The sequence below is a fragment of the Astyanax mexicanus genome, chromosome 7 (genome assembly GCF_023375975.1).
Source record: "Astyanax mexicanus isolate ESR-SI-001 chromosome 7, AstMex3_surface, whole genome shotgun sequence".
Classification (NCBI taxonomy): Eukaryota; Metazoa; Chordata; class Actinopteri; order Characiformes; family Acestrorhamphidae; genus Astyanax; species Astyanax mexicanus.
This window is the reverse complement of record NC_064414.1, coordinates 51,018,391-51,044,156: the sequence shown is the minus strand read 5'-3', so window position 1 is coordinate 51,044,156 and position 25,766 is coordinate 51,018,391. Positions and strand designations below refer to the sequence as shown.

At 38.8% G+C, this 25,766-nt stretch overlaps 1 protein-coding gene across 2 annotated transcripts in view; it reads right to left on the bottom strand.

The window, feature by feature from the left end:
* fam193a (family with sequence similarity 193 member A) overlaps positions 1–25,766 on the bottom strand; it is a 56,074-nt gene that overhangs the window by 28,208 nt on the left and 2,100 nt on the right. For both annotated transcript variants that reach the window (XM_049481374.1, XM_022684433.2), the window contains exons 2-8: positions 12,589–12,657; positions 10,787–11,017; positions 7,494–7,663; positions 5,810–5,977; positions 5,095–5,323; positions 2,157–2,281; positions 808–955 (exon numbers count right to left, since the gene is read on the bottom strand). In XM_049481374.1, the coding sequence (XP_049337331.1) occupies positions 808–955; positions 2,157–2,281; positions 5,095–5,323; positions 5,810–5,977; positions 7,494–7,663; positions 10,787–11,017; positions 12,589–12,657 (1,140 nt within the window). The remainder of the gene's footprint in view (positions 1–807; positions 956–2,156; positions 2,282–5,094; positions 5,324–5,809; positions 5,978–7,493; positions 7,664–10,786; positions 11,018–12,588; positions 12,658–25,766) is intronic.

The following is a 25,766-nucleotide window of genomic DNA, read 5'->3' as shown; positions in this document are numbered from 1 at the left end:
CCGCAAAGTATCGAACCCATGTCTTCAGGGTCACGATCCAATACACTACCGCTGCCCCGGCTAGTGAACTGGGACACGACCGGGAAAAAACTCCTTTATAAGGAGATAGGGAGCCCAAGAACGAGCGGAAAAACGAGAACGGGCGGAAACTAGTCACGCCGAGCGCGACAGAGAGAGAGACGGGGGAGGAATGTAAACAAAAGCTAGCCAGATAAGCATTTCATTATTTTTTTTTTTTTTCATTTTCGTTTATTAGAGTTCAAACAAACTCACGAGCCCTGATTTATTGGTTTATTCTCTCTCTAGTTTTGAAAATAACTTTTATTTTGACTATGGTCTCGTTTTTTGCCCCTAGAAGTAAAGCCTTATCTACTTTTCACCGACAGTGTCTGTCTATAAAAAATGAGTCTGTTTCAGCAGTGATTTTAGAGATCCAGTCCAACCCTAAGGTCAAAATCCACAATCTGCCTACAAGCAACTCTTACGGGTGTTTTTAAACCAGTATTATTAGTTATTTCCTACTATTAGTTAAAACGGTCTCCGGTTCTTTTGTACTCTTATTGCAGTTCAATTGGTGTGAAAACCCGGTTGTTTTGATACGGTTCTGAGTGCGACTACAACAGGAGGTAACAAGTGGAAGTCTTTATAAATGTATAGATTTTCCAGGAAATCCAGTAGGGATGCAGGATTATATTGGAATTATTTTGGTATAACCTGTGGTGGTAAAGTGTCAGTGTCAGTAGAGTGTGATGTATTACAGTGTATTATAGTTGAACAGCAGCTACAGTGGTGCTGAGTGACAGTGACCTGCTCATCAACGTAATCGTCTATCCTCTTCTCACACTCCATCCATTCCACCGCCACTGCCTTCATCTCCTGCTCCAGCCTGTGCAGACTGTCCAGCAGCGCCCTGTACATGTCCTCACTGTACGAGTCGTGAGACGCCGTGCCCTGCCTGAATCACACACACCAAACACACACACAATATTCATACACCGCTAAGAATTTTATTCCAACACAGAAACATGATCAAAGCCTTAAAAAGGAGAATAAATCTTGCTCAATCAAGCAGGACTGCAGTGTTTAAACAGTTATGCGGACAAACACACACAGACAGACAACACATGTGCAGACAGTAACAGCTACACACACACACAGACACACCCATGCACGCAGACAGACAGAGAGAAAGACACAGCTATACACAGACAGACAGAGCTACACGCGAAGACAGAGAGAAACACATACAGAGACACACACAAAGACAGACACACACAAAGACAGACACACACGAAGACAGACATACCAGACAGACAGAGACACATGCGAAGACAGACAGAGACACACGCGAAGACATACAGAGACACACGCGAAGACAGACAGAGACACACGCGAAGACAGACAGAGACACACGCGAAGACAGACAGAGACGCACACGAAGACAGAGAAACGCAAAGACAGACAGAGACACATGCGAAGACAGACAGAGAAACGCGAAGACAGACAGAGACACACCAGACAGAGACACATGCAAAGACAGACAGAGACACACGCGAAGACAGACAGAGTTACACGCGAAGACAGACAGAGACGCACACGAAGACAGAGAAACGCGAAGACAGACAGAGAAACGCGAAGACAGACAGAGACACACCAGACAGAGACACATGCGAAGACAGACAGAGACACACGCGAAGACAGAGACACACGCGAAGACAGACAGAGACGCACACGAAGACCGAGACACACGCGAAGACAGACAGAGACGCACACGAAGACCGAGAAACGCGAAGACAGACAGAGAAACGCGAAGACAGACAGAGAAACGCGAAGACAGACAGAGAAACGCGAAGACAGACAGAGAAACGCGAAGACAGACAGAGACGCACGGGAAGACAGACAGAGACACACCAAAGACAGACAGAGACTAACCAAAGACAGACAGACAGACAGACAGACAGACAGACAGACGTGCAGAAAGGCAGACGTGCGCAGGCAGGCAGACACGCGCGCAGACAGACACAAAAGCAGAGAGATAGACACATACACGCAGACAGACACACACTGACACATGCAGGCACACAGCTACAAGCCAAGCTACACACACAGACACACACACACTCGACCCCAGACACCCCCATCTGAGAGAGCCGTACTTGAGCTGGGAGACGAGTGCAGGCAGGCTGCTGTGCAGGATGGGCTCGGAGAACACCAGGCTCTCGAACAGGTGCTTATTGTGAAGCTCCCACGTCACCTGGAACTTCTTTAGATGCTCGTTCTCCTGCAGAACAACAGAGAAAAGACAATAATGTTCTTTACTCTTAAAATAAGCTTTCTTTAGCAAACAACTACAATACCATCAACATCACTGAACATGGATGTAGCGATTGGTAGGTTTCTTTTTTTTTTTCCCCATGAGGTTACCTGGAACAGGACTATGATAACTGAGGGACTACAGGTTTAGGCAATTACAAAAGACTAATCAATATGATACCTTTAGAGCCACAGGCCAATTTTCAGAATTTTACTGCTAGTTTGAACAACCTTTACTGTCCTAAATATTAAAGCTGCTGTCCGTAACTTTTGGGATTTAGGACCCTCTCTGTTGAGAATGGGTAATTGATCCGAGCATGCGGAAGAATTATATAATGTGTGTGACGCGGTTTCCTTTCAAAACGGATGAATCCGATTCCAGGTTATGTTCAGTCAGAGAGAGCGAGAGAGTGAGAGAGAGAGAGTGAGAGAGAGAGAGAAACTTCACTCCTCCGTTTCTTTGTTTTTACTATGAGTGAATGAGTTACTGAGCTCTGAGTTTCCCCTTCTGAAGTCTCCATTGCTCCACCAGCCCCTCGCGTTTAGTAAAACTGTGCCGGATCCTCTTTTAGACACTGTATGTGTGACGTAAGTACGTAAAAATGTGTGACGTGGCCAGAAAACTTCCTGCAAAAAGTGACCGAACACCCCAGTTTTTAGTATTAATATATTATAAGGCTTAGCAGGGATGGTGGTTCCAGCACACTGTTTCCATTCAACACAATATTTTATCCCTTATCCACTCAGAAATGCCCTAGAAACAAAATAATACGGACTGCCACTTTAAAGTACTTACAGAAATCGGTCTTCTTTGCTCTGTAAATATTAACATTTTTGATATTTGATATTAGTTTGACCATGTTTTGATCTAAAATCTAGCTAGCATCTGTATTTTATGCTTCTATTTTTGGAAATCTTTTTGAGAAACGGTAATCTAGGGTGTTTTTTTTAAGCTGAAAATACAATAGGTTTAAGTCAAAAGTTTGAAAACATACTGAAGGAAATTCACATTGCATTTACATTTCCCTCTATTTGGGACAAAGGTATCTATTGTATGCACACTGGCCACTGTACTCCACAATCTTAAATCAAATTTTTTTATTCACTCAAAATCTGATTTAAGACTGTAGAATTCCACACACACAGTGCAGATTCACACCAAATTAAAACTGCAGAAATTAATATTCCTTCCAGACTCTAAACATCACCTCTCACAAGATACATTTCTCTGAGTGCTGGGAGAATACTGAGCAGGCACTGGTCCTCACCCTCCCCAGTGATTCACTTAATCCATTCCTGTAAAATTCTCGGAGGAAGAAAGACTTCCAGAAGATATAATTGGGTTTTACTGCTATACACAGCAACATGAAATCATTTCCTACAGTTATGAAACGCAGACCAGTTTCAGCGAAACTCAGCCCAGCCAAGAAAAGGAAGAAACTCCAGGGTGAGGTCACTATTCTTACATTATGATCGGGAAATGAATGCAAACAGAGATTAATTCACATGCCAAGACGTTACAAATCATTTGAGGCAGAATGAAAAATTCCAAATACCATTATGGAACGTTATAACATAAATGCTGCTGAATCATTTTACTGTAAATCCAAGAGAAATCAGAAGAGAAGCTACACGGGTTGCACAATGAAAGTAAAACTCCTGGTTTTAGAGCACAATAATTTATTGTGGTGACGGACAGTTCTGGTGGAAACAGGAGAGTTGAGGTGCACATTGAATTCTGCCGTGATTTGATCAGCCGTGGTTTTATGTTTTTTGGATACAATCCGGGTTAGCACCCGAACATCCCTTTCAGACAGCTTCCTCTTACAGCGTCCACAGTTAATCCTGTTGCATGTGGTTCATCCTTCTCGGTGGTATGCTGACATTAACCTGGATACCGTGGCTCTTGATACATCACAAAGACTTGCTGTCTTGGTCACAGATGCGCCAGCAAGACGTGCACCAACAATTTGTCCTCTTTTGAACTCTGGTACGTCACCCATAATGTTGTGTGTATTGCAATATTTTGAGCAGAACTGTGCTCTTACCCTGCTAATTGAACCTTCACACTCTGCTCTTACTGGTGCAATGTGCAATTAATGAAGATTGAACACCAGGCTGCTCCAATTTAGCCGTGAAACCTCCCACACTAAAATGACAGGTGTTTCAGTTTCATTGTCCAACCCCTGTACATTTCTATTACTGCACATCAGACACGTGGTGTTATTCACTACCTGGCCAAAAAAAAAAGTTGCCACCAAAAAAAAAGGTCACACACCCTAGAGCCCTATCCGGATGGGAGTAGTTTCTCAGGGGGTTCTGGGGTAATTTTCTCTTTTATGGGGGGTCCTTTGTGATTTTATTTTTGTCCAAAACGACTATGCATGTTTTTTTCTCAGACGTCCTCTGAGGCTGAATTATCTCCTGTTTTTCGTTGAACTCCGTGGTTCTCAGGTAATTTTAGTCCTGTCCAGGCACACATCTCTGAGTTTCTTCACCTCACGTTTAATAAAATAGCCATTTTGTCCACTGCCCCGCACTGTAATCTTGGAATATGGCTGTGTCATCAGAGAAGAAAAAATCCATTGATTGAAAAAGCTGGTCTATATTCAGTATATTCAGGTAGTCAGCTGACCTCATTCTTTCAGCACATACTGTTGCTGAACCTAAGCCTGCAGAACAACTGCAGCTTCAACCAACCTCACATCATTTACTTACTTACATCGAGGTGGAGACTTTTTATTTTTTTGCCAGGCAGTGTAGATGCTAATGCTAACTCACCAGTGTAAGCAGGAAGCTGCTGATGGTTCTCGCCGCCTGGCAGAGGGCACTGTACTCCTCCAGTAGCAGCGAGATGAACTGGTGGGCCTGCGGTGGACCCTGAGTGGCTCCTGCAGCTTCTGAACCGGCCGATAAGTGTTTGAGCAGCCGAACTTTTGTTTCTAGAACGTATTCGCGCGCTTGCTGCTCCAGCCGCTGGTACAGCTGGTACGGGTCCTTTTCACAAAGCCTGTGTGAGATATGGGGGAATGATGAGATGACTGCACAAACTGCACAAGACATTATAATTCAATTAAAAAAATTAATCAATGAATACAGGAGATTTATTGATTACCGAAATTATTTAATGGTGTCTGGTTTTATTCAATAACCTCCATAAATAAAAAATCAGTGTATTTTTAATGCCAATGCAAAATAACAGGGTCATAAATAAGCTTATTAAACGGCATCAAAACATTTTGAAGTAAAACTAAAAAAAAAAAAAAAGTCACCTGCTTAATGTTCATACATCAAACATAAGTAATTAATGTTTTTTTTAATTTTATTTTATAAAATTATTAAAGTATTAAATTCATAGAATCAAAAACACCAGTAAAGCAGTGCAAAAACTGAGTGACTTGTGTCATTCTTTAAGTTCTAAAACACTACTTGCACGAAAACCTTCTCTGTTTGAAGATAATGAAAGATAAAGGCTGTAGATTAGATCTGAACTCACCTGTCCACCAGCTCCTTCATGCTCTCTTTGTCCCGGTCCAGCGGCTGGTCCTGGTCGTCGGCCAGTGGAGTGCCTGTCTGACGGTAGATGCAGCGGACGAGGTATCGAACCTCTGACCAGTGGTTCTGTAGCTGCTGGGACTCGCGCTCTGATTCCGCTGTGATCTCCCTAAAAAATTGAAAAGATTATTAAAAATTAGTGGTGTCAATCGTTTAAAAATTTTTTATCGGATTAATCACAACAAAATTCTGTGATTAACTGCGATTAATCGCATTTGTTTTTCTTCAAACGTAAATTACTATAGTAAATATTTATGTATAAATAAAATAATTAATGTAATAAATGTAAAATGCAATTATGTATATTATGTATATTAGTGGTGTCAATTAAAGTATTAGTATATACTTTATGTTTGAGGGAAGATAAAATCAACGCAGGGTGCTGGAATAAAGAATGTGTGATTATGTTGAGAGGAATTATGAATTCAAACTTAATTTAAATATTTAAAAAACATCAGAGATGAGGACTCTAACCGGGTCTGAGCTGGAAGTCTAAACCTGAGTGTTACTTCTGGACACCGTATGAGCGAGCTGTTCAATCGTTCAGCCAGTAAAGAGATCAGTGTGTTGGGCAGGGTCGGAGCAGATAACGGTGAAAGCCTTAATTAACTTGCGTTAAAAAAAAATAGTAACGCGTTACTGATTACAAATTTACAGCGTGCATTAACGCTTTAACGTTGACACCCCTATTAAAAATTGATCTCCAAATAGTTAAACAAACTAATAAATAAATACTGATCTTTAGACTCGGGGTATACCATAGATTACACCTGATCTAAAATGTGTAGTGTTACAGACTAGTAGCTCTCCAGCCCAGAGGGTTGTTGAACACAATTGCAGAACAGTTAATCTCAAAGCAGGTAAACCCAAGAAGAAAATAATAAATAAAAACTAAATAACTACACACTCCTCGTCAGGGTTGCGCCAGAAAAAAAAAAAAAAAAAGATATATAAAATATAAGCAGATAGGGAGCCTGAAAACGGGCAGACCACTCTGAGTGAGGCAGAGACATAGGGGAGATTTGTAAACAAAAGCTCACCAGAGAAGCATTTTATTTATATTTATTTTATTTTATTTTTTCATTTTCGTTCATTATAGTTCAAACAACCTCACGGGCAGAGGTTTCAAACTTGTGGGCCACATTTGCAGGCTGCCTATTGCTGATCCCTGATGTACAGGACCGTGATTTAAGCCCCCTTTTACACCTGATACTTTGGTTCGAACTGGACCAAACAAGGCAGGAGAAAAAGCTATCTTAGTATTTAAGTATGTTTTTTGGTGCTAAACATTATACATTATATATTTTTTAATTTAATAATATTTAATATAAATGTTGCTGCTGAATATTTAAAACTGTTACAATAACATGAACTAAAACTCGAAAATTGAGTGTACCCTAAGTATGGCTGATTGATAAACCCTAAAATAATATGGCGATATTTCTTGTTATAATTATAAAATTAATTTCTATTGAAACAAAACAAATGTAAGTCAGTCAAATCCAGCCTCTTCTACAGAGGGACATTTAAACAGAGTTTAAATGTAGCCGCTTCAGTAAAGTGGTAAATCCCGCAGGGAGAAGCAGATCTCAGGTCAGTGCTGGTGAAGTTATTTTAGTCCTCACCTCCTCTCGTTGCAGGCCTCACAGCTGCACACCGTGTCTGCGGAGATCTGCGTGCTGAGGTCCGGTGTTGGTAAGGTAGGAGCCCCCACAATTAACCTCCCGCCGGCTCCCGCTGCCTCCTGGGATAATCCACCGCTACCCATCGGCATGTGCAACAAAAAGTCCTGATTCTGCAGCAAGAAAGGAGAGAAAGCCAAACCAAACTGAACTGCTTGAATCTTTGCACCAGGAGTGAGTAGCATAAAGTTATCCAAAAGCAGTGTGTAAAACTGGTGGAGGAGAACATGATGCCAATTAAAAACTGTGATTAAAAAACAACCAGAGTTATTCCACCAAATACTTATTTCTGAACTCTTAAAACTGTATAAATAGGAACTTGTTTTCTTTGCATTATTTGAGGTCTGAAAGCTCTGCATCTTTTTTGTTATTTCAGCCATTTCTCATTTTTTTGCAAATAAATGCTCTAAATGACTCTAACATTTTTATTTGGAATTTGGAAGAAATTGTTGTCCGTGTTGTTTAGAATAAACAATAAAACAACGATGTTCATTTTACTCAAGCAAGAACCTATAAAACGCAAAAGTCTCTTATTTTTTTTCCCTGAGCTGTATTAACTAACTAAATAAATAATTAAAACTCTTCAGACAGGCAAAATGTGCACATGTAATCAGCATTTTGTAGGTTATTAATTTTATAGTGTATCTGGAAAAATAAAAGTAAAAATGGATAAAAATAAGTTAAAAATGCGCACACGTACAGCTGTCTATAAGCAGTGATGGCATAGTTATTTAAAAAAAAAGTAATCTGAATACTGATTATCCCTTTACAAAGTAACTTAGTTACTAAAATCAAGAAATTGATAAAGTAACTAAATTAGATTACAAGTTTCTTTATAAGTTACATTCAGCAGCTACTAAAGAGAAAGGTCTAAACGTATTTGCATTTATGACAGTGGAGTAAAAGTGTATTACACTGTCCAACCACAGGTAGAGTCCAGGAGCAAGTAAACAAAGTAGAATGAGATCAAGATCTTGCTCCATTTTAAAAGTCAAATTTGATGCTTTTTAAGCCCTTTTTAATACCTCAATAAATATAAATATTAGTCCAAAAAATGTAGTCATAACGTCTTAGGTAGAGAATAATTTATTGTATTGAAAATTAAATCTAAACGTTCACTATTTGGTATCAATTTTCTTTTTCAATTTTGTTCCATTGTGATGCAGCACATGTTAGCACGCTAGCTAGCTCACCGCTAATGTTAGCTAGCTCTCCACTAACCCTAGTTTTCTCCCCAGTAAGGTAGCTAACTTGCCGCTAACATTAGTATGTCAGCTTAACCTTAGTTCTCTCCCTGTTAACGGTAGCTAGCTCGATGCTAACCTTAGTTCTCTTCCTGTTAACATAAGCTAGCTCTTCACCAATCTTAGCTATCTCTACACTAACCTTTTTTCTTTCCCCAGTAACGTTAGCAAGCTTGCGGATAACGTTAGCTAGCTTTCTGCTAAGCTTAGCTAGCTCTACGCTAACTTTTTTCTCTCCCCGTAACGTTAGCTAGCTTGAGGCTAACGTTAGCTAGCTCTCCGCTAAGCTTAGCTAGCTCTACACTAACCTTTTTTTTTATCTCTCCCCAGTAATGTTAGCTAGCTCTCCACCAACCTTAGTTCTCTCCCCAGATAACTTACCGATAAAGTTAGTATATGCTTTCCCATCGGCATTAAACCATCTAAAAATGTAATACCTAAAGCTAATTAACAGACAATTATTTATTATCATTAATAAATTTATTATTAACATATTATTTATTTTTCTAATTTTAATTTAAGACGTTTTACGTTTTTTTTTAGGAACCCTGAAGATTATATATAAGATATAAGATAATTAGTGTATATACATATATATATAAATATATACACTAAATTATCTATGATTATGCTTATAATTCTTGCAGTTTCAGGAAAGACCTGAACACAGAAGTGACTGCAGGACAGACACCTGAGAAGCTGAGTGTATACAGAAACATTTACTGTGAACCTACACACCTGAAATCTGAAACCACCACTTCCAAACAGACCAGAATGTGTGTTAAAGTGTCTCAGTACAGCTTTTATAATAACACCCAACAACTAAAAAAGACATGCTGAGCCCAGAGTCACCTCTTCCTACACGTCTCAGGTCGAGACTTTAAGCCGTTTTACTGGATCTGGGAGAAAAATGATTGTTTTGGGGTCTTCAGTTCTCCTCTCCCTTTCATTGAAAGCTTGCGTGTATAATCACAGCCAGGTGTCTTTCTCCAGGCTTTAATGATAGGGAGGCTTTGGAGATAAAGCGTAGTTTCATAACATTTATATTGAACAGCAAAAGGTGGACGTGATGTTGTTAGCTGTGTGTTTCTCTCTGTGGCAGTTTTGAGTAATTAAAGCAAGATTATGTATAATGACCATCTTAAACTTCTTAAAAGCTTTAATTAAAAACAGCTAATTTCAAAACACTTTAGATGAGAGTAATGAGAGTTGGGTAAATACAAATTGACAAACTATGAACCTAAAACAATGCTAATTCTCCTTCAAATATAAGACAAGCACACCAAACAGAAAAAGTAAAACAGGCCAGATAAAAAATTCCAAAACTGTTACATCACAGTCTCAATTCATTATAATAATGAATACTCATCTCTGAATGGTGAAAGAGCTTGTGCTTAGCAGGTAGGGGTGGGCAATATTATATCGTGTACAATATATCGAGACACAGAAATATCATGATATTAAAAATCCATATCGGGATAATAGGGCTGTTCTGTCTTAAAAGTAGTCTATTATTTACTGTGAAGCTTTAGGTGTATTTATTGTATAATTGTTTTAGTTTGCAGTTTATATGCATGCACTAAATATTCTGCAATATTTTTTGCTGCATTATATTATTTTATGCTATATAATTTATTTTGCCACATTATGATTATTCTGTTATACTATTATACTATATTCCTGAAATTAATGCATTATTTTAGTTTTCCTATATCGCCAAGTATATCGTTATCACAAAAATACCCTGAAATATTGTGATATTTTACAGCCATATCGCCCACCCCTACTATTTTAAAACGATGGAATGAGATCTTTAATAATGACTAAAGTTTACTACAGAGTTATAAAAGGTAAATGGCTGTAGTAAAATTTCTACTGAGCTTGTATCGGTATATTCAATCTATCCAGTCCAACATCCCTAAAGCAAACTGAAGCAACGCAGCAGCTGAAAGCAGGAGCTCAGTGAAACAGACAGGGGGCATTGGGACGTACCAACGAGGACTGGTCCGAGGGGGGCTGGCGGTTGTCCTTCTCCACAGTGCTTTTACAGTCGGGGCAGACGTAGAGGGGTAACTGGAGGGCGCTGGAGGCTTTGGGGGATTGGCCCGTGCCATTCTGTCCCGATTCCTGTAAAGCGCTGTCCTTACGCTCACTGCGGCACAGCAGACACCGATCACCGGTGGTGTAGGGGGCTTTCTGATTCAGACCGAACGTGAACGGGGTCTGTGTGAGAGAGAGAGATAGAGAGAGAGAGAGAGAGAGAGAGAGAGAGAGAGAGAGAGAGATCAACATCAATAGAGACAGAGAGAGAGAGAAAGACAGAGAGAGAAAGACAGAGACAGAGAGAAAGAGAGAAAGAGAGAGAGCGAGAAAGCGAGAGATTGAGATAGAGAGAGATTAAGAAAGAGGAGAGAGAGAGGAGAGAGAGATTAAGAAAAAGAGAGTGAGAGAGAGAGTGAGAGAGACAGAGAGAGAGCGAGAAAGAGAGAGATTGAGATAGATTAAGAAAGAGAGAGGAGACAGAGAGAGGAGGAGAGACAGATTAAGAAAAAGAGAGAGTGAGAGAGAGAGAGAGTGAGAGAGAGAGAGTGAGAGACCAAGAGAGAGGGAGAGAGGGAGAGAGAGAGAGAGAGAGAGAGAGAGAGAGAGAGAGAGAGAAATAAAGACACACTTTGGTCTGCTGCACATCTGTAATGTCCCTATGAGGGAATACTCAATATGCACAAACATCAGAGCACCAGGAGAGGTCATTTAGAGGACAGTGAGAGCATCACAGGGTGTCGGACTTAATAGAAATAGGTCTCCCATCCTCTTAACCTATATGGTTGAATTATGTTTTAATTTTATTTGATATGATATAATTCCAATATTGATATGGATATCATAAAGTCCTCTGCCTGTGGTGTAGGTCATCACACACTCCATTTATTACCAGGCTACAAAAACCTATGGTGGGCTCTAAGTGGTCCAATAGACTAAAAGCGCTGCTTTTTGAGAGATTGTTGAATGGTTCGAATCCCAGTCATGCAGTTTGCCATCAGCTGCCGGAGCCCCGAGAGAGCAAAGCTGGCCTTCTCTCTCTGGGTGGGTACAGTAGATGGCGCTCTTTCCCCTCATCACTCCTAGGGTGATGTCGATCAGCACAAGGCTGCGCCTGTGAGCTGATGTATCAGAACCGAGTTGCTGCTCTTTCCTCCGAGAGCGCAATTTAATAATTATTATTATTTTATTTTTTTTTGAAGGAACACATAAGCAATCATGTAATAAATTAAAAGTGTTAAACATAGCAAAATACTTTGCAAAGCATTTAGATGCTCTTATCTGAGGTACTGTTAACTCTTACTCTTCCATTCCTGGGTTGGTCCTGATGAGTGCCAGGTTCAACATAACATTTTTAATGGTCTTTGTGACTGCACTTATGAGGTACTTTCAAAATTATTGAAATGTTTCGCACTGACTGACCTCCATTTCTTCAAGTAATTTTTCTTTACTTGAGTTGAGTAGTTTTTGAGTCTCATAATATGTATTAGAACATTACTTAAATAGAGCTATTCACTGTATACCTGCAACTCTACTCTTCATAACTTTACAACTGATACAAATGTAAAAAGATTGAGAAAAAAAATAAATGGGTATTGTTGGGTATATTCTAACTCTATAAACATTGACGAGTAAAAAGCAATAGAGGACCCTGGATGACTCAGAGAACCGACTCCAGCTGCAGAGAAGATACAAACCATCTCAAGCATCAATAAACTCAAGGTAAAAGAGAGACAGAGAGATTCGCTTTTTACCTGAAGGACTCCGGAAAAGTCTGAGTTCACTGGACCTTCAGAAAACTGCGGCGTACCATTCATCGGAACCTGAAAAGACATGATGACGCCCACTGGTGATTACACAATACACACATCATCCACTTCATTCAGAATATAAACTCACATTCAAAGCCATTTACGTACACACTAGAAATGGGCGATATGGTTATAAAATAATATGATATTTCACGGTATTTTTGCAATAGAATACTGTTGGTGATATTTTAAAAATAAAAAAAATATTGAAAAAACTAAAATGTAATTCTATTACTGCATACAATATGATTTGGCACATCCCTTATTAAGATATTAAAAAGTTCAAGAATTTTATTAGATTTTTAACAGAAGTCAATGATCCAGAATATCATAATACTAATAATAATGCACTCTAAATATCTTCTTATATACAGGATTAAAGTAAATAAAAAATGATAATGGACAGATATAATTTGTCTCTAGTAGATATTATATAATGGGAATTGAGAAAAGTGCAAATTTTTCTTTTGCTAAAAACAGCTAAAAAGTCGTACCCTGATGTGATAAGCAGGGGTGGGTCATATGGTGCCATATTTCAGGGTCTAATATCGTTCACTATATTCAAAATGTTGGCAATATTATTGTGCACGATACGATATGGCACATACCCAAAACACACTATATTCTTATGAATGCATTGAGCAAATGTACATACAGATCTTGTCCAGTCCCTGTAGAGTACTTCCAAGTACTACCAATAGAACAGAACCTTCTAATAGGGCTGCAACAATGAGTCGATATAATAGGCAATGTCGATTAGTTAAATTTGTCGACCACAAATTTTATTGTCAAATAATCGTTAATTTGTAACAGTACTGAATTACACAAACTGCTGAAGACAGAAGTGCAATGGGAGATGGGTAAATGGCTCACTTCAAAAGTGCCCAAACACTACAGATTACATTTTTATTCACTATATTTCAGTAATTTCCACAATTTAACAGCATTCAGACATTTAAGCTGTATCTATCATTTTATTATTCTATCATAGAGATGGAGGACATGGCAGAAATAATCGTTGACTAATCGAAAAATTAATTATCTAGCTCTACCTAATAGAAATAAATATGAACTTTTTGTTATCTTGCCTAATGTCAGGCATGGGATAGAAGAGGGGTATAAAGTGCCCCAGTTTTGAGCTGTGGATTATTGGAACTGTGTTCCAAAAGTACACTTTTGTGTCATTGCATGCAATCAAATCCTCAAAGCAATGCTCAAAAATCCAGTGGAAAGTAGATACAGTTACATATACAGTGCAAGAAAAGTGGAAAAAAACATTCAATACCCTTGATTTTGGATGAAACAATGAATGAGAAGGTGTTCCAATACTTTTGTCCATATAGTGCATGCTATAGGCCAACCCTAAACTACTCAACCATAAACTACTGTACCAAACTAGGACTTTGACCTGGCAATAGCATATGTATCATGATGCAGGAGTTATGATTTAATATACAGTACCAGTCAAAAGTTTAAACACACATTTGTATTCAATGTTTTTATTTATTTAATTTATTTTCTACACTGTAAATTAATATTAATTACATGAAAACAGTTAAGGGACACATGGAATTACGCAGTAAACAATAAAAAAAAGTGTTATTCCTCCACATTAATCCCCTGATCTAAACCTGATGAACTGAGATGGTGATTTGAGGTGATTTAATTGGGATGAGCTGGAGATTCACAGCATGAAGGAAAAGCAGCAACTATTGTTCAGCACCTCCAGGAACTCCTTAAAAATTCCTTCAAGATGCTGAGAAAACTATTCCAAGTGACTCTCCCTCATGAAGACACTGAGATTAAAAATAAAGATAAATGTACTACTAAAAAGTATATAAATTATAAAACAGTTTCAAGTTTATTTTTGTATAGCTTTAATGTCTTCAATATTAAATTTACACTATAAATTGCTGCATTGGAATATGTTGTCTAAACTGTAATAGCCTAAAACACTCAACATTACATGCATACAATCTAAGTAAAGGAAACGCTGACTTTTATCTAATCAGAGCAGTGGGATCTAAAGACAGTACAACACTGCCAACTAGTGGTCAGAATTTAAAAACTACACAAAATGAACCATTGTTTGATACCAAAGAATTGACATGAAAACTACTTATTAAAAATAAACAGCATTGTGTTTATGAGAATGGACACAGTACTGTAAAACATACTATCACAATATTTCAATATAATCAATGCCATTTTAAACCAATAAAATATTTTTAAATGAATATAAGGTTGAGAGAATCAGCATCCTGACTAACACAGAGCCCCATCACCCTCCAGAAAGCCAGAGCTTCAGCCATGTCTGGTTCTCTGCTCTAACCTACGTCATGTTTGTCTCTGATAATTGAAGTCCCAGAAGACAAACCGGCCTCACTGCCAGCCAAACCGTCTCTTGGCAGCAGCTGTGTAGATTTTACGTAGTTCAATCTGAGTCTATTCGATTTGCCTTGTTAACTTTAGCGTATGCACTGGAGACAAGTCATTCCAGAAAGATCCTGGGGGGCTGTCATGTAAACAGTGCTGATTACAGAAATACAGTTTTTGATTAATAAATGATTTTTATTATTAGTAGAATTTATTATTAAAAGTATTAGACAAAAAAAGGCTGCGATGAAGGATCTAGCCAATGTCCTGGTCTGTATTATGGATATATGTGGTGTTGTATTGGACTTTTTTCCATGCTGTCATATTTATGCCTGAAACAGGACTATAAAACAGAACTTCCTCTTTAGAGAAAGGTCTCAGACCTGTCAAAATTATTACACAATCCCCTAATCATAATTAATAGTAATGTTCATAATTAGGTGAACTGAATTACATAATGCAGGAATCAATGTAAATCATAGCAGTAAATTCAATTACATCACAAGACAATATTCTTTAAAAATCAAGGGAATTAAAATGTATTTATACTGCTTTTGTTATTGTAAATGCTTCTACTGTCCACAGAAGGTTTTGTACAAGATTTTAGAGCTTTGCTGTGAGGCTTTAATTGCCTTTATTGGAAAAAGCATTAACAAGTTTTGCATATTGTTTCTCAATTCATTTCTCTCTCCGCTAGGGGTGGGCAATATGGCCCTAAAACAGAATCATGATATTCATAGTATTTTTGTGATAATAGATATATTTCAAGAATACACTAATGCAACAAAATAAAAAAATAAATATTATTGCATGCATATTGCACTACCCTTAAATAAAATAAATTAATCAGATTTGTAACAGACGTCAATGATCTAAAATGTCATGATACTAATAATAATGCACTCCATATATCTCCATATATCAAGGATTAAAGTAAAATAAATGATACTGGACAGTAAGGGTGTGCCATATCGTATCGTACACGATAATATCGTCAAATCGTGAATGATATTATGCCCTAAAATATCGTGCCATATCACCCACACCATTTTCCATTATATATCTATAAGAGACATAGAGATTATATCTGTCCAGTATCATTTATTTTATATTTATTTAAACTATAATCCTGTATATATGAAGATATATGGAGTACATTACTAGCATCATGACATTCTAAATCATTAACTTCTGTTACAAATTGGATAAAATTATTGTATTTTTTAATATCTCAGGTAGGGGTGTGACATAAATCGTATGCAATAATAAAACAAATTTTTCATTTTGTTGCAGTAGTGAATTCTTGAAAAAAATAATTAATTTATATCACCAAGAGTATCGTTATCGCGAAAATACCATGAAATATCGTGATATTATTTTAGGGCCATATCGCCCACCCCTACTGGACAGATATAATCTGTCTCTAGTATATACAGTGAGTCCAAGAAGTATTTGATCCCTTGCTGATTTTCTTCGTTGGCCCACTAATAAAGACATGATCATTCTATACTTTTAATGGTAGATGTATTCTTACATGGAGAGACAGAATATTAAAAAGAAAATCCAGAAAATAAATCTAAGGAATATATATTAATTGATTTGTATTTCATGGAGTGAAATAAGTATTTGATCCCTTAGTATTCATTAGCAGTTCTGGCTTTTACAGACCAGTTAGACACACCCAATCAACTTGTTACCTGACCTGAAGCCACCTGTTCTCACTAATCACTTGTGTGAAAAACACCTGTCCACAGAATCAGACAGATCACACAGATTTCAAGTCTCCAACATGGGTAAAACCAAAGAGCTGTCACAGGACCTCAGAGTCAGAATTGTTGACCTTCACAAAGCTGGAATGGGCTACAAAAAGATTAGTAAGGTGTTGGATGTGAAAGTAACAACTATTGGTGCAATTATCAGAAAGTTTAAAGAGTATAACATGACAATCAACAGACCTCGGCCCGGTGCTCCAAAGAAGATTTCGCCTCGTGGGGTGGCAATGATGCTGAGAACGGTCAGAAATCGTCCTGCAACCACTCGGCAGGAGTTAGCAAATGACCTGAAGGCAGCTGGGATCACAGTTTGCAAGGAAACAATTGGCAACACTTTGCGCAACAATGGATTCACATCCTGCAGTGCCCGAAAGGTACCCCTGCTGAAGAGAGCACATGTGGAGGCGCGCCTCAAGTATGCCAATGATCATTTAAAAGATGAACCAAGTTATTGGGAGAAGGTTTTGTGGTCAGACGAGACCAAAATTGAACTTTTTGGCCTCAACTCCACCCGCCATGTGTGGAGGAAGAAAAATTCTGCCTATGACCCCAAGAACACTGTGCCCACCGTCAAGCATGGAGGTGGAAGCATAATGTTTTTTTCAGGTGTTTCTCTGCCAAGGGTACAGGGCTACTTCACCGCATCACTGGGAAGATGGATGGAGCCATGTACCGCACAATCCTGAGGGACAACCTCCTCCCCTCTGCCAGGGATCTGAAAATGGGCCGTGGTTGGGTCTTCCAACATGATAACGACCCTAAACATACAGCAAATGCAACAAAGGATTGGCTCAAGAAAAATCACATTAAGGTCATGGAGTGGCCCAGCCAGTTGCCAGACCTCAATCCGATCGAAAATCTATGGAGGGAGCTGAAGGTCAGAGTTGCCAAGCGACAGCCCACCAACCTTCATGATTTAGAGAGGATCTGCAAAGAAGAGTGGGCCAAAATTCCCCCTGGTGTGTGTGCTAAACTTGTGGTTAACTACAACAAACGTCTCACCGCTGTGCTTGCAAACAAAGACTTTGCCACTAAGTATTGAGTGTGTTTGGCAAAAGGGATCAAATACTTATTTTTTTGTATTGAAATACAAATTAATTAAAATATATTCTTTAAAATTATATTCTGGATTTTTGTCTTGATATTCTGTCTCTCCATGTTAGAATATATCTACCATTAAAAGTGCAGAAGGATAGTGTCTTTATTAGTGGGCAAACAAAGAAAATCAGCAAGGGATCAAATACTTCTTGGACTCACTGTATATAATGTAAAATGAGAACAGTGTGATTTTTTATTTTGCTAAAAACAGTAATAAAAAAATTATAATTAAAAAGTAGAACCCTGATGTGATAATTAGGGGTGGGTGATATGACATGATATTTCAGGGTGTAATATCTTTTACGAGATTCAAAAGTGTTGCCAATATTATTGTGTACGATACAATATGGCACACCCCTAGTATCCACAAACCAATATAGAAACTTCAGGTTTCAATGATTGTAGTTGAAATTAAATAAAATATAGATTTTTTTATATAACAGTAGCATCAAGTTTATGTCCATACCACACTCACCAAAGTAACATATATGCTATAACACTACACATAAAGACCCGAGCAGAAGAAACACCCGAGAGAACACACTCTGAAACTGACCCTGGACCTGGATTCAACAACACACGTCCTTCCACTTCGAGCTGCACTATAGTCGGTCTGCTGAAATGTATACGTTATCTACAGGGCCATAGTTCACTACAGTTAACACCAGACCGAGCCCGCTAGTGCTCCTCCTTTTCTTAAGTCAACATAATGAACCTCTCCAGCTACAGATGTTGTTTCCCTGGCAACATTAGTGCAACACTTCTAGAAATGACGTAAAGACAGCAGCTGTTCGGCTGATGTGGCGTATTACTGTATTATAACACTTCTGTACATTGTGTAGTTAGAAGAGGAGCTAAGGGACGCTTCTTCTGGATGGTCATGACTTCTGACTGTGATCCAGGCAAACTGAGAAATCCTGATTAGTATAAAATAGTGACAGACTATTAGGAATATGGTGCTCCATGGGTTCTGAACCTTTGGTCAAATGTGAAAGCTGTCCTCTTCAAATCCACTGACTGGGGTTAACTCACTTTTTAGTGGACTTTGGTGAAGTTTGCTGCAGGTGTGGAAGCTATCTGCTCCTGGTGTGGTGTGTAGGGTTGTGTGGTTGGTTCATTTTTAATGTGACTGCTTCTCGTGTTACTTCCCTTTCCATCACTTTATCCTATATAGCCACACTCTGATAGGACTGGAGCAAAGATACTGTAATAAGCACAGCTCTGGTCCCCTAACCCTCACTTTTTAGTGGACTTTGGTGCAGTTAGTTTGCTGCAAGTGTGGAAGCTATCTGCTTCTGGTGTGGTGTGTAGGGTTGTGTGGTTGGTTCATTTTTAATGTGACTGCTTCTCGTGTTACTTCCCTTTCCATCACTTTATCCTATAATGTTATAAAGCAGCAAAACTGCAAAGAACTCACAAACCTACCACACAAAAAAGTGATGCAGGAAACTGGGTGTAAAAGCAATAATATAACCACATATAATGAGTCTCTCCATAGAACAGACCCTGAATTAGTGTGAAAACACCTAAAATCTGCTATCAACAATACCAGGGTTTGATTGCAGCTAGAGAACAGAGTTATTACGTTGTGGGTTCAATACCCAAACTATAATTGGACTGTTAACCCTCAAACGGGGGACACATTCCACTTGTGTCTAAAAAACACTAGTACAGTAAATATGTATGGGAGTCTTGTCCTGAAGAATCCTTGGGAAAGACTACAAATACACAGACAGGTCAAATCAGGTCTTTCTTGCACAGAACTGACAACAAAATTGACTATTATATATCTTTGAAGGATGTTAGAAAAAGAAGAAGGAACAGGAAAAGGCCTTCCAGATCTAACAACACATCTATATTTTCCTATAGAGACAAAGTTAACCAGCTTTCCAACACCTTGCATTAAACCACCTTGGGAAGGCCAAACACTTGCAAACATAACCACCATGAGTCTTTTGCAATACGTATTAAAATCTTCTTATAATGTTAATACTTACAATTACATTGTCAGTCCAGTCAGGGCTCTGTTTTCCAGTACTGACCTCAAGACTAAATATAAGTTATTTTTGACGTATGCTAACTCTTAACAAAAAAGGGTCTAGAAGGTCCAACACAAAAAGGACAGGCGTAGAAATATAAAATGGAGATAGATGAACAGGAGGACGCCTTTATCTGCCATCTGTATGCTTATCTGCAGTGCATCTATATGGTTTCTGCACCTTAAATACAAACACAAAGAAAACTGCTTCCTGTCTGCATGTTTACAATTCACACAGAAAGGCCAGTCAGGCTGATACTGCTGCACAGAACTGACTCAGGACTGTCCATCACAGACGAGTCTAGGTCAGTTGTTCTCAACCCTGCACATTTTAGTGCTTTCCTGGTCACAACACAATACAGTGGATTCAACTACTCAGTTCTAATCAGTTAATTACCAAGCCCTTTCAGAGATGGAGCTGATGTGTAAAAGAAGGGAATCCACTACAACGTGCTGGGTTGGGTGCCTCCAGGACTATGGTGGAGACACTCTGGTCTAGGAGGTCCAACCTAAAGAGTCGTCAAGTCTTACTATGTTTACAATCAGACAGACAGGTCAGACAGGCCACTGCTGTGAAATACTACCCTTTAAACTTGAATATAAGACACTTCTGAACCATCCTAAGTGTAAAACCACATCCTATGCCAGGGATCGGCAATTAAGTTTGGCCACGGGTCAGATGTTTTCCAAAAAAATTAAAAATAAAAATGTTTCGGAAAATTAAGTGTAATGGGATGGAGTGCTACAGACTAGTAGCTCTCCAGCCCAGAAGGTTGTTGAGCCCAATTGCAGAACAGTTGATCTTAAAGCAGGTAAACCCAAGAAGAAAGGAAAAAATAAAGAAAGAAACACACCGCTCCTCACGTGGGATCAAAACCGGGTTGTCAGGGTCGCGGTCCAATACACTACCGCTGACCCAGCTAGTGAATTGGGACACGGCCGGGAAAAAAATGCCCTTATAAGGAGATAGGGAGCCCAAGAACGGGCAAAACTTAAGTCACGCAGAGCCCAACAGAAAAACAGGGGAGGAATGTAAACAAATGCTCACCAGAGAAGCTTTTTATTTTTTTTATTTGTTTCACTATTAAACATTTCATTGTGTTTTATGCATGTGGCCTATTGCCGACCCCTGCAGTGCAATCAGCTGGTCAGTCTTCAAACAACTCATGACACATGCTTCTGCTTGGCTGGAATGAAAACCTGCAGTCACATCAACCCTTTGAAGACAGGTTTGTCACCTCTGGTCGAGACGGACTAACACGAAGAGAAGAAGAGAAGAGGAAATGAAGGAGAACAAACAAGAGATGGTATTCATCTGGAATCTGTACATTTATCTGCAATGCACGTGTAGGGATCCTGTAAAAGAAAATACTAGCCAGCTTTCCAACACCTGGTGTGTGAAAAGCCTGGATGATGATGGACCTAGAAGGTCCTGAGAGGTCTAGTACAGTTAGGCTACTGCTGGATACTCTACATGCAGTGTGAGGGACACTGCGATATGAGATCTAATGTAGAAAAGGAGCAGGGAAGAAGGATTAAGAGGAGGAACAAGAGGATGCCTTAATCTGCCATTTGTAGATCTACGGGTGCATCTCAAGGAAATTGAATATCATTGAAAAGTTACTTAATTTCGGTAATTTAGTTCAAAATGTCTCATATATTATATAGATGCAACATATACAATATATAGAGTAATCTATTTAAAGCAGTTATTTATTTTACTGTTGATGTTTATGGCTTACAGACAACGAAAACCCAAAAATCAGTATATTAGATAATTAGAATATTATATAAGACCAATTGGTATTTTTGGCAGTGTGCCAAGTCCTGCTGGAAAATGAAATCCGTATCTCCATAAAAGTTGTCAGTAGCAGACGGAACCATGAAGTGCTGTAAGATATTCTGAGAAAACACTGCACTGACTTTGGACTTGATAATAAAAAAGAGTGGATCAACCCCAGCAGATGACATGTCTCTCCAAACCATCACTGATCATCAGTAAATTTTACATTTCAATTGAAAAAATCAAGGGAGCAGAGTCTGGAGGAAGAGTGGAGAGACACACAGTCCAAACTGCTTGAGGTCTAGTGTGACGTTTCCACCAATCAGTGATGGTTTAGAGGAGAGACATGTCATCTGCTGGTGTTGATCCACTGTACTACATTTTTTTCTAAAGCATACCTGTAGTAGAAAAACCTAGCCAGAGTAGCCAAACCACAAGTCTTAAATCCCTGTATTTAACTGGACGCAGGTGGAACACATAGCTACTAAGGTAAACATGACCACCATGGTTGATGTAAGAATGTGAAAACCCTGGGTCAGACTGCACCTGAGTGGAGGACACACACTTGTATACAAGACCACCACAGCTCCTAAAAATCCATGGTATGGTCATTGCTGCAACAGTGCTGACCTGAAGCTTGAATATGAGATATTTATGAGCTAAGAACAAGATCTAATATCTATAAAAGACATGCTGAGGAGGAGGTCTAACACAAAGAGGAAGAAGGAAAGGAAAGACACCTTAGTTTGCCATCTTCAGATATATCTAAAGTGCATCTGTAGGCTTCCTGTAAAGGCTAAATTAAACAGCTTTTTAACACTAAAAGGACAAACATGTAAAGATAACCAGTACTGACCCTTACAGGCTAGTCAAGTGGAGGAGGAACGAGAGGAGGCCTTCATCTGCCCTCAGTAGATCTATCTGCAATTCATCTACCTATAGAGTTCCTGTAGATCCAAAACTAATCAGTTATCCTACAATACAACTCTGAGGACCCTGGGATAGACTGGACCTGAGCCGAGAACATACACATGTAGACATAACCACCACAGTTCCTGAAAGAGCAACTCGGGCTTCTGCTGCTGCTGAACAGTGCTAACCTGCTAACCTTCTAACCTGGCAGAGAGGTGTTAAAGAGGTCTAAACAGAAAGAGGAGAAGATTTGAGAAATTAGAGGTTTCATCTGTGTATCTATCTGCAATGCATCAAAAAGGCTTCATGTAGAGACAGAACTAACCAGCTTCCCAACACCAGGAGTGTGATAACCATAACATACACATACACATACACATAAACATGAGCACCCCAGGTCCTGAGAGGCCAGTCAGACCACTTAGAGCACTACTGCACAGTGCAGCTGACCTCAAGCCCCAATATGAGATACTTTTAAACTATTCTAGGTCTTTAAGAGATCTCTAGAAGGTCTAACACAAAGAAAGGCCATCTGTAGATCTAGCTATAGGTATAAAGTGCATCCACCTACATATATAGATAGCTCCTAACTAGACAAGTGACAAGCCTAACTAACTAACTAACTAACTAACTTTAAATAGAGGCTTAATTAACCAGATATTTAACCAGTACCTGGTGAGTAGCTAACAATCCTGAGTTAGACTGGACCTGAGTGTAGGACATCCACATATAAACATGGCCGGAGAGGCCAGTCAGACCACTTAGTGCGCCGATGCACACTGCTGCCGATTAGGCCTGTCACAATAATTGCAATATCAATTAATCGTACAATAAATGAACATGACCTCAATAACTTTTGCTAATCTCGATATCGTCTATTGTGTTTATTTGTATGTTTGTTCACACAAATGACAGTAAACAGTATTTTAGGCAGTCATGTTTTAATAAACGTGACTCCATACACACAGTGTGGACTAAAGTAGGTGAAGAAACTAGTTACTAAAAATTAATTATCATTTTTGCTGTCTTTAAAAAGTGTATAATTACTTTTTTTATGCTATTCTGTTATTAATATGTCAATGGCATTTTATAGTCTTAAAATTACAAAAATATCGTGTAATGCAACAATTTCTGGGACAATATATCGTCCACAAAAAAATCTTATCGTCACAGGCCTAATGCTGATCTGAAACCTGAATATGAGACATGTCTTAACTAGTCAAGGTCTAGAAGAGAAGTCCAGAATTAATCTGTATATCTACCTATAGGTATGAAGTGCATCTATATAGATATAGGGTTCCTGTTAATGCAAAACTAGCCAGATTTCCAACACCTGGCACAGACAGAGCCCTAGTGGCAGACATACAACACATGAACATCACTGTTCCTGAGCGACCAATTAAAAGGAGGCGGAAGAAGAACAGGCCTGCATCTGTCAAATAGGCTTCATATAGAGGCTTAATTAACCAGATATTTGACCAGGACCTGGTGTGTAGCTAACAAGCCTGAGTCAGACTGGACCTGAGTGTAGGAAATATACCTGTAAACCTGAATATGAGATACTTTTAATCGAATATAGGTCTAGAAGAGATGTCCAAAACATGCATTCATCTTTGAAGTGCATCTACATATATATACAGGGTTCCTGTTAAAGCAAAACTAACCAGATTCCCAGCACCTGGTGTATAACAACCCTAAGTTAGACTTGATCTGGGTAGAGAACATACACATATAAACAAGAACAACCTCAGTAACTGAGTCTACAATCAGTCTATTCTAGGTCTTGAAGATATGTCCAAAAGGTCTAAGACAGAGAAGAGCCACATGTAGAACTACCTATAAGTATGAAGTGCATCTCCCTATATGGTTCATATAGAAGCAAATCTAGAAGAATTTCTAAACACTGGTGTTGTCAGCAGATCTTACTACTAACTAACTATAAGCTTCATGTAGAGACTTAATTTATCATGGGTTGGACTGGATCTGGGTAGAGAACATACACATGTAAACAAGGCCAGTCAGATCACTATAGTTTTACTTCCGAACTATTCTAGGTCTAGAAGAGATGTTCAAAAGGTCTGACATAAAGAGAATATAGCTGTATATCTACCTGTAGGTATAAAGTGCATCTACATATATATAGGCTTCATGTAGAGCCAGAACTACACAGGTATCCATCAGTCAAGTCTGAGAACCCTGGGATAGACTGGACCTGAGTGGGAGACATACAAACCATGTAAACGTGACCACTTTAGTTCCTGAGAGGCTAATCAAGAGGAGGAGGAACAAGAGCAGGCCTTCATCTGCCATCAGTAGATCTATCTGATGTGCACCTAACTAACTACAAGCTTCATGTAGAGGCTTAATTAACCAGCTATCTAACCAGCACCTGGTGTGTAGCTAACAACCATGGGTTAGACTGGATCTGGGTAAAGAAGATACACATGTAAACAAGACCACCTCAGTTCATGAGAGGCAAGGTCAGACTACCATAGTTTTACTTCTAAACTATTCTAGGTCTAATAGAGATGTCCATAATGTAGATCTCTATAAGAATTAAGCGTATCTACCCATAGGGTTCCTGTAGAAGCAAATCTAGACAGATTTCCAAAAACTGGTGTCATCAGTAGATCTGTTTGCTAACTAACTGCAAGCTTCATGTAGATGCTTAATTATTCAGCACCTGGTGTTTAGCTAGGTAGACATATAACACTTCCATGTTTTTGCTTCAAATCTATTCTAGGTCTAGAAGAGATGTCCAGAATCTCTAATGCAAAGGGGAGCCATATGTAGGTCTACCTTTAGGTATGAAGTGCATCTACCTATATATACACATGGTTCTTGTAGAAGCAAATCTACCAAGAGTTCCAACAACTGCTGTCATCAGTAGATTTACTAACTACCTAACTACTAACTAAGCACTAACTAACTATAAGCCTTATGTTGAGGCTAAATTAACCAGCTTTTTAACCAACAACTGGTCTGTAGCTAACAACCCTAGGTTAGACTGGATCTGGGTAGAGAACATACACATGTAAACAAGACCACCTCAGTTCCTGAGAGGCCAATCAGATCACTACATTTTACTTATAATCTATGTTAAGTTGGGAAAAGATGCCTAGAAGGTCTAACATAAAGAGGA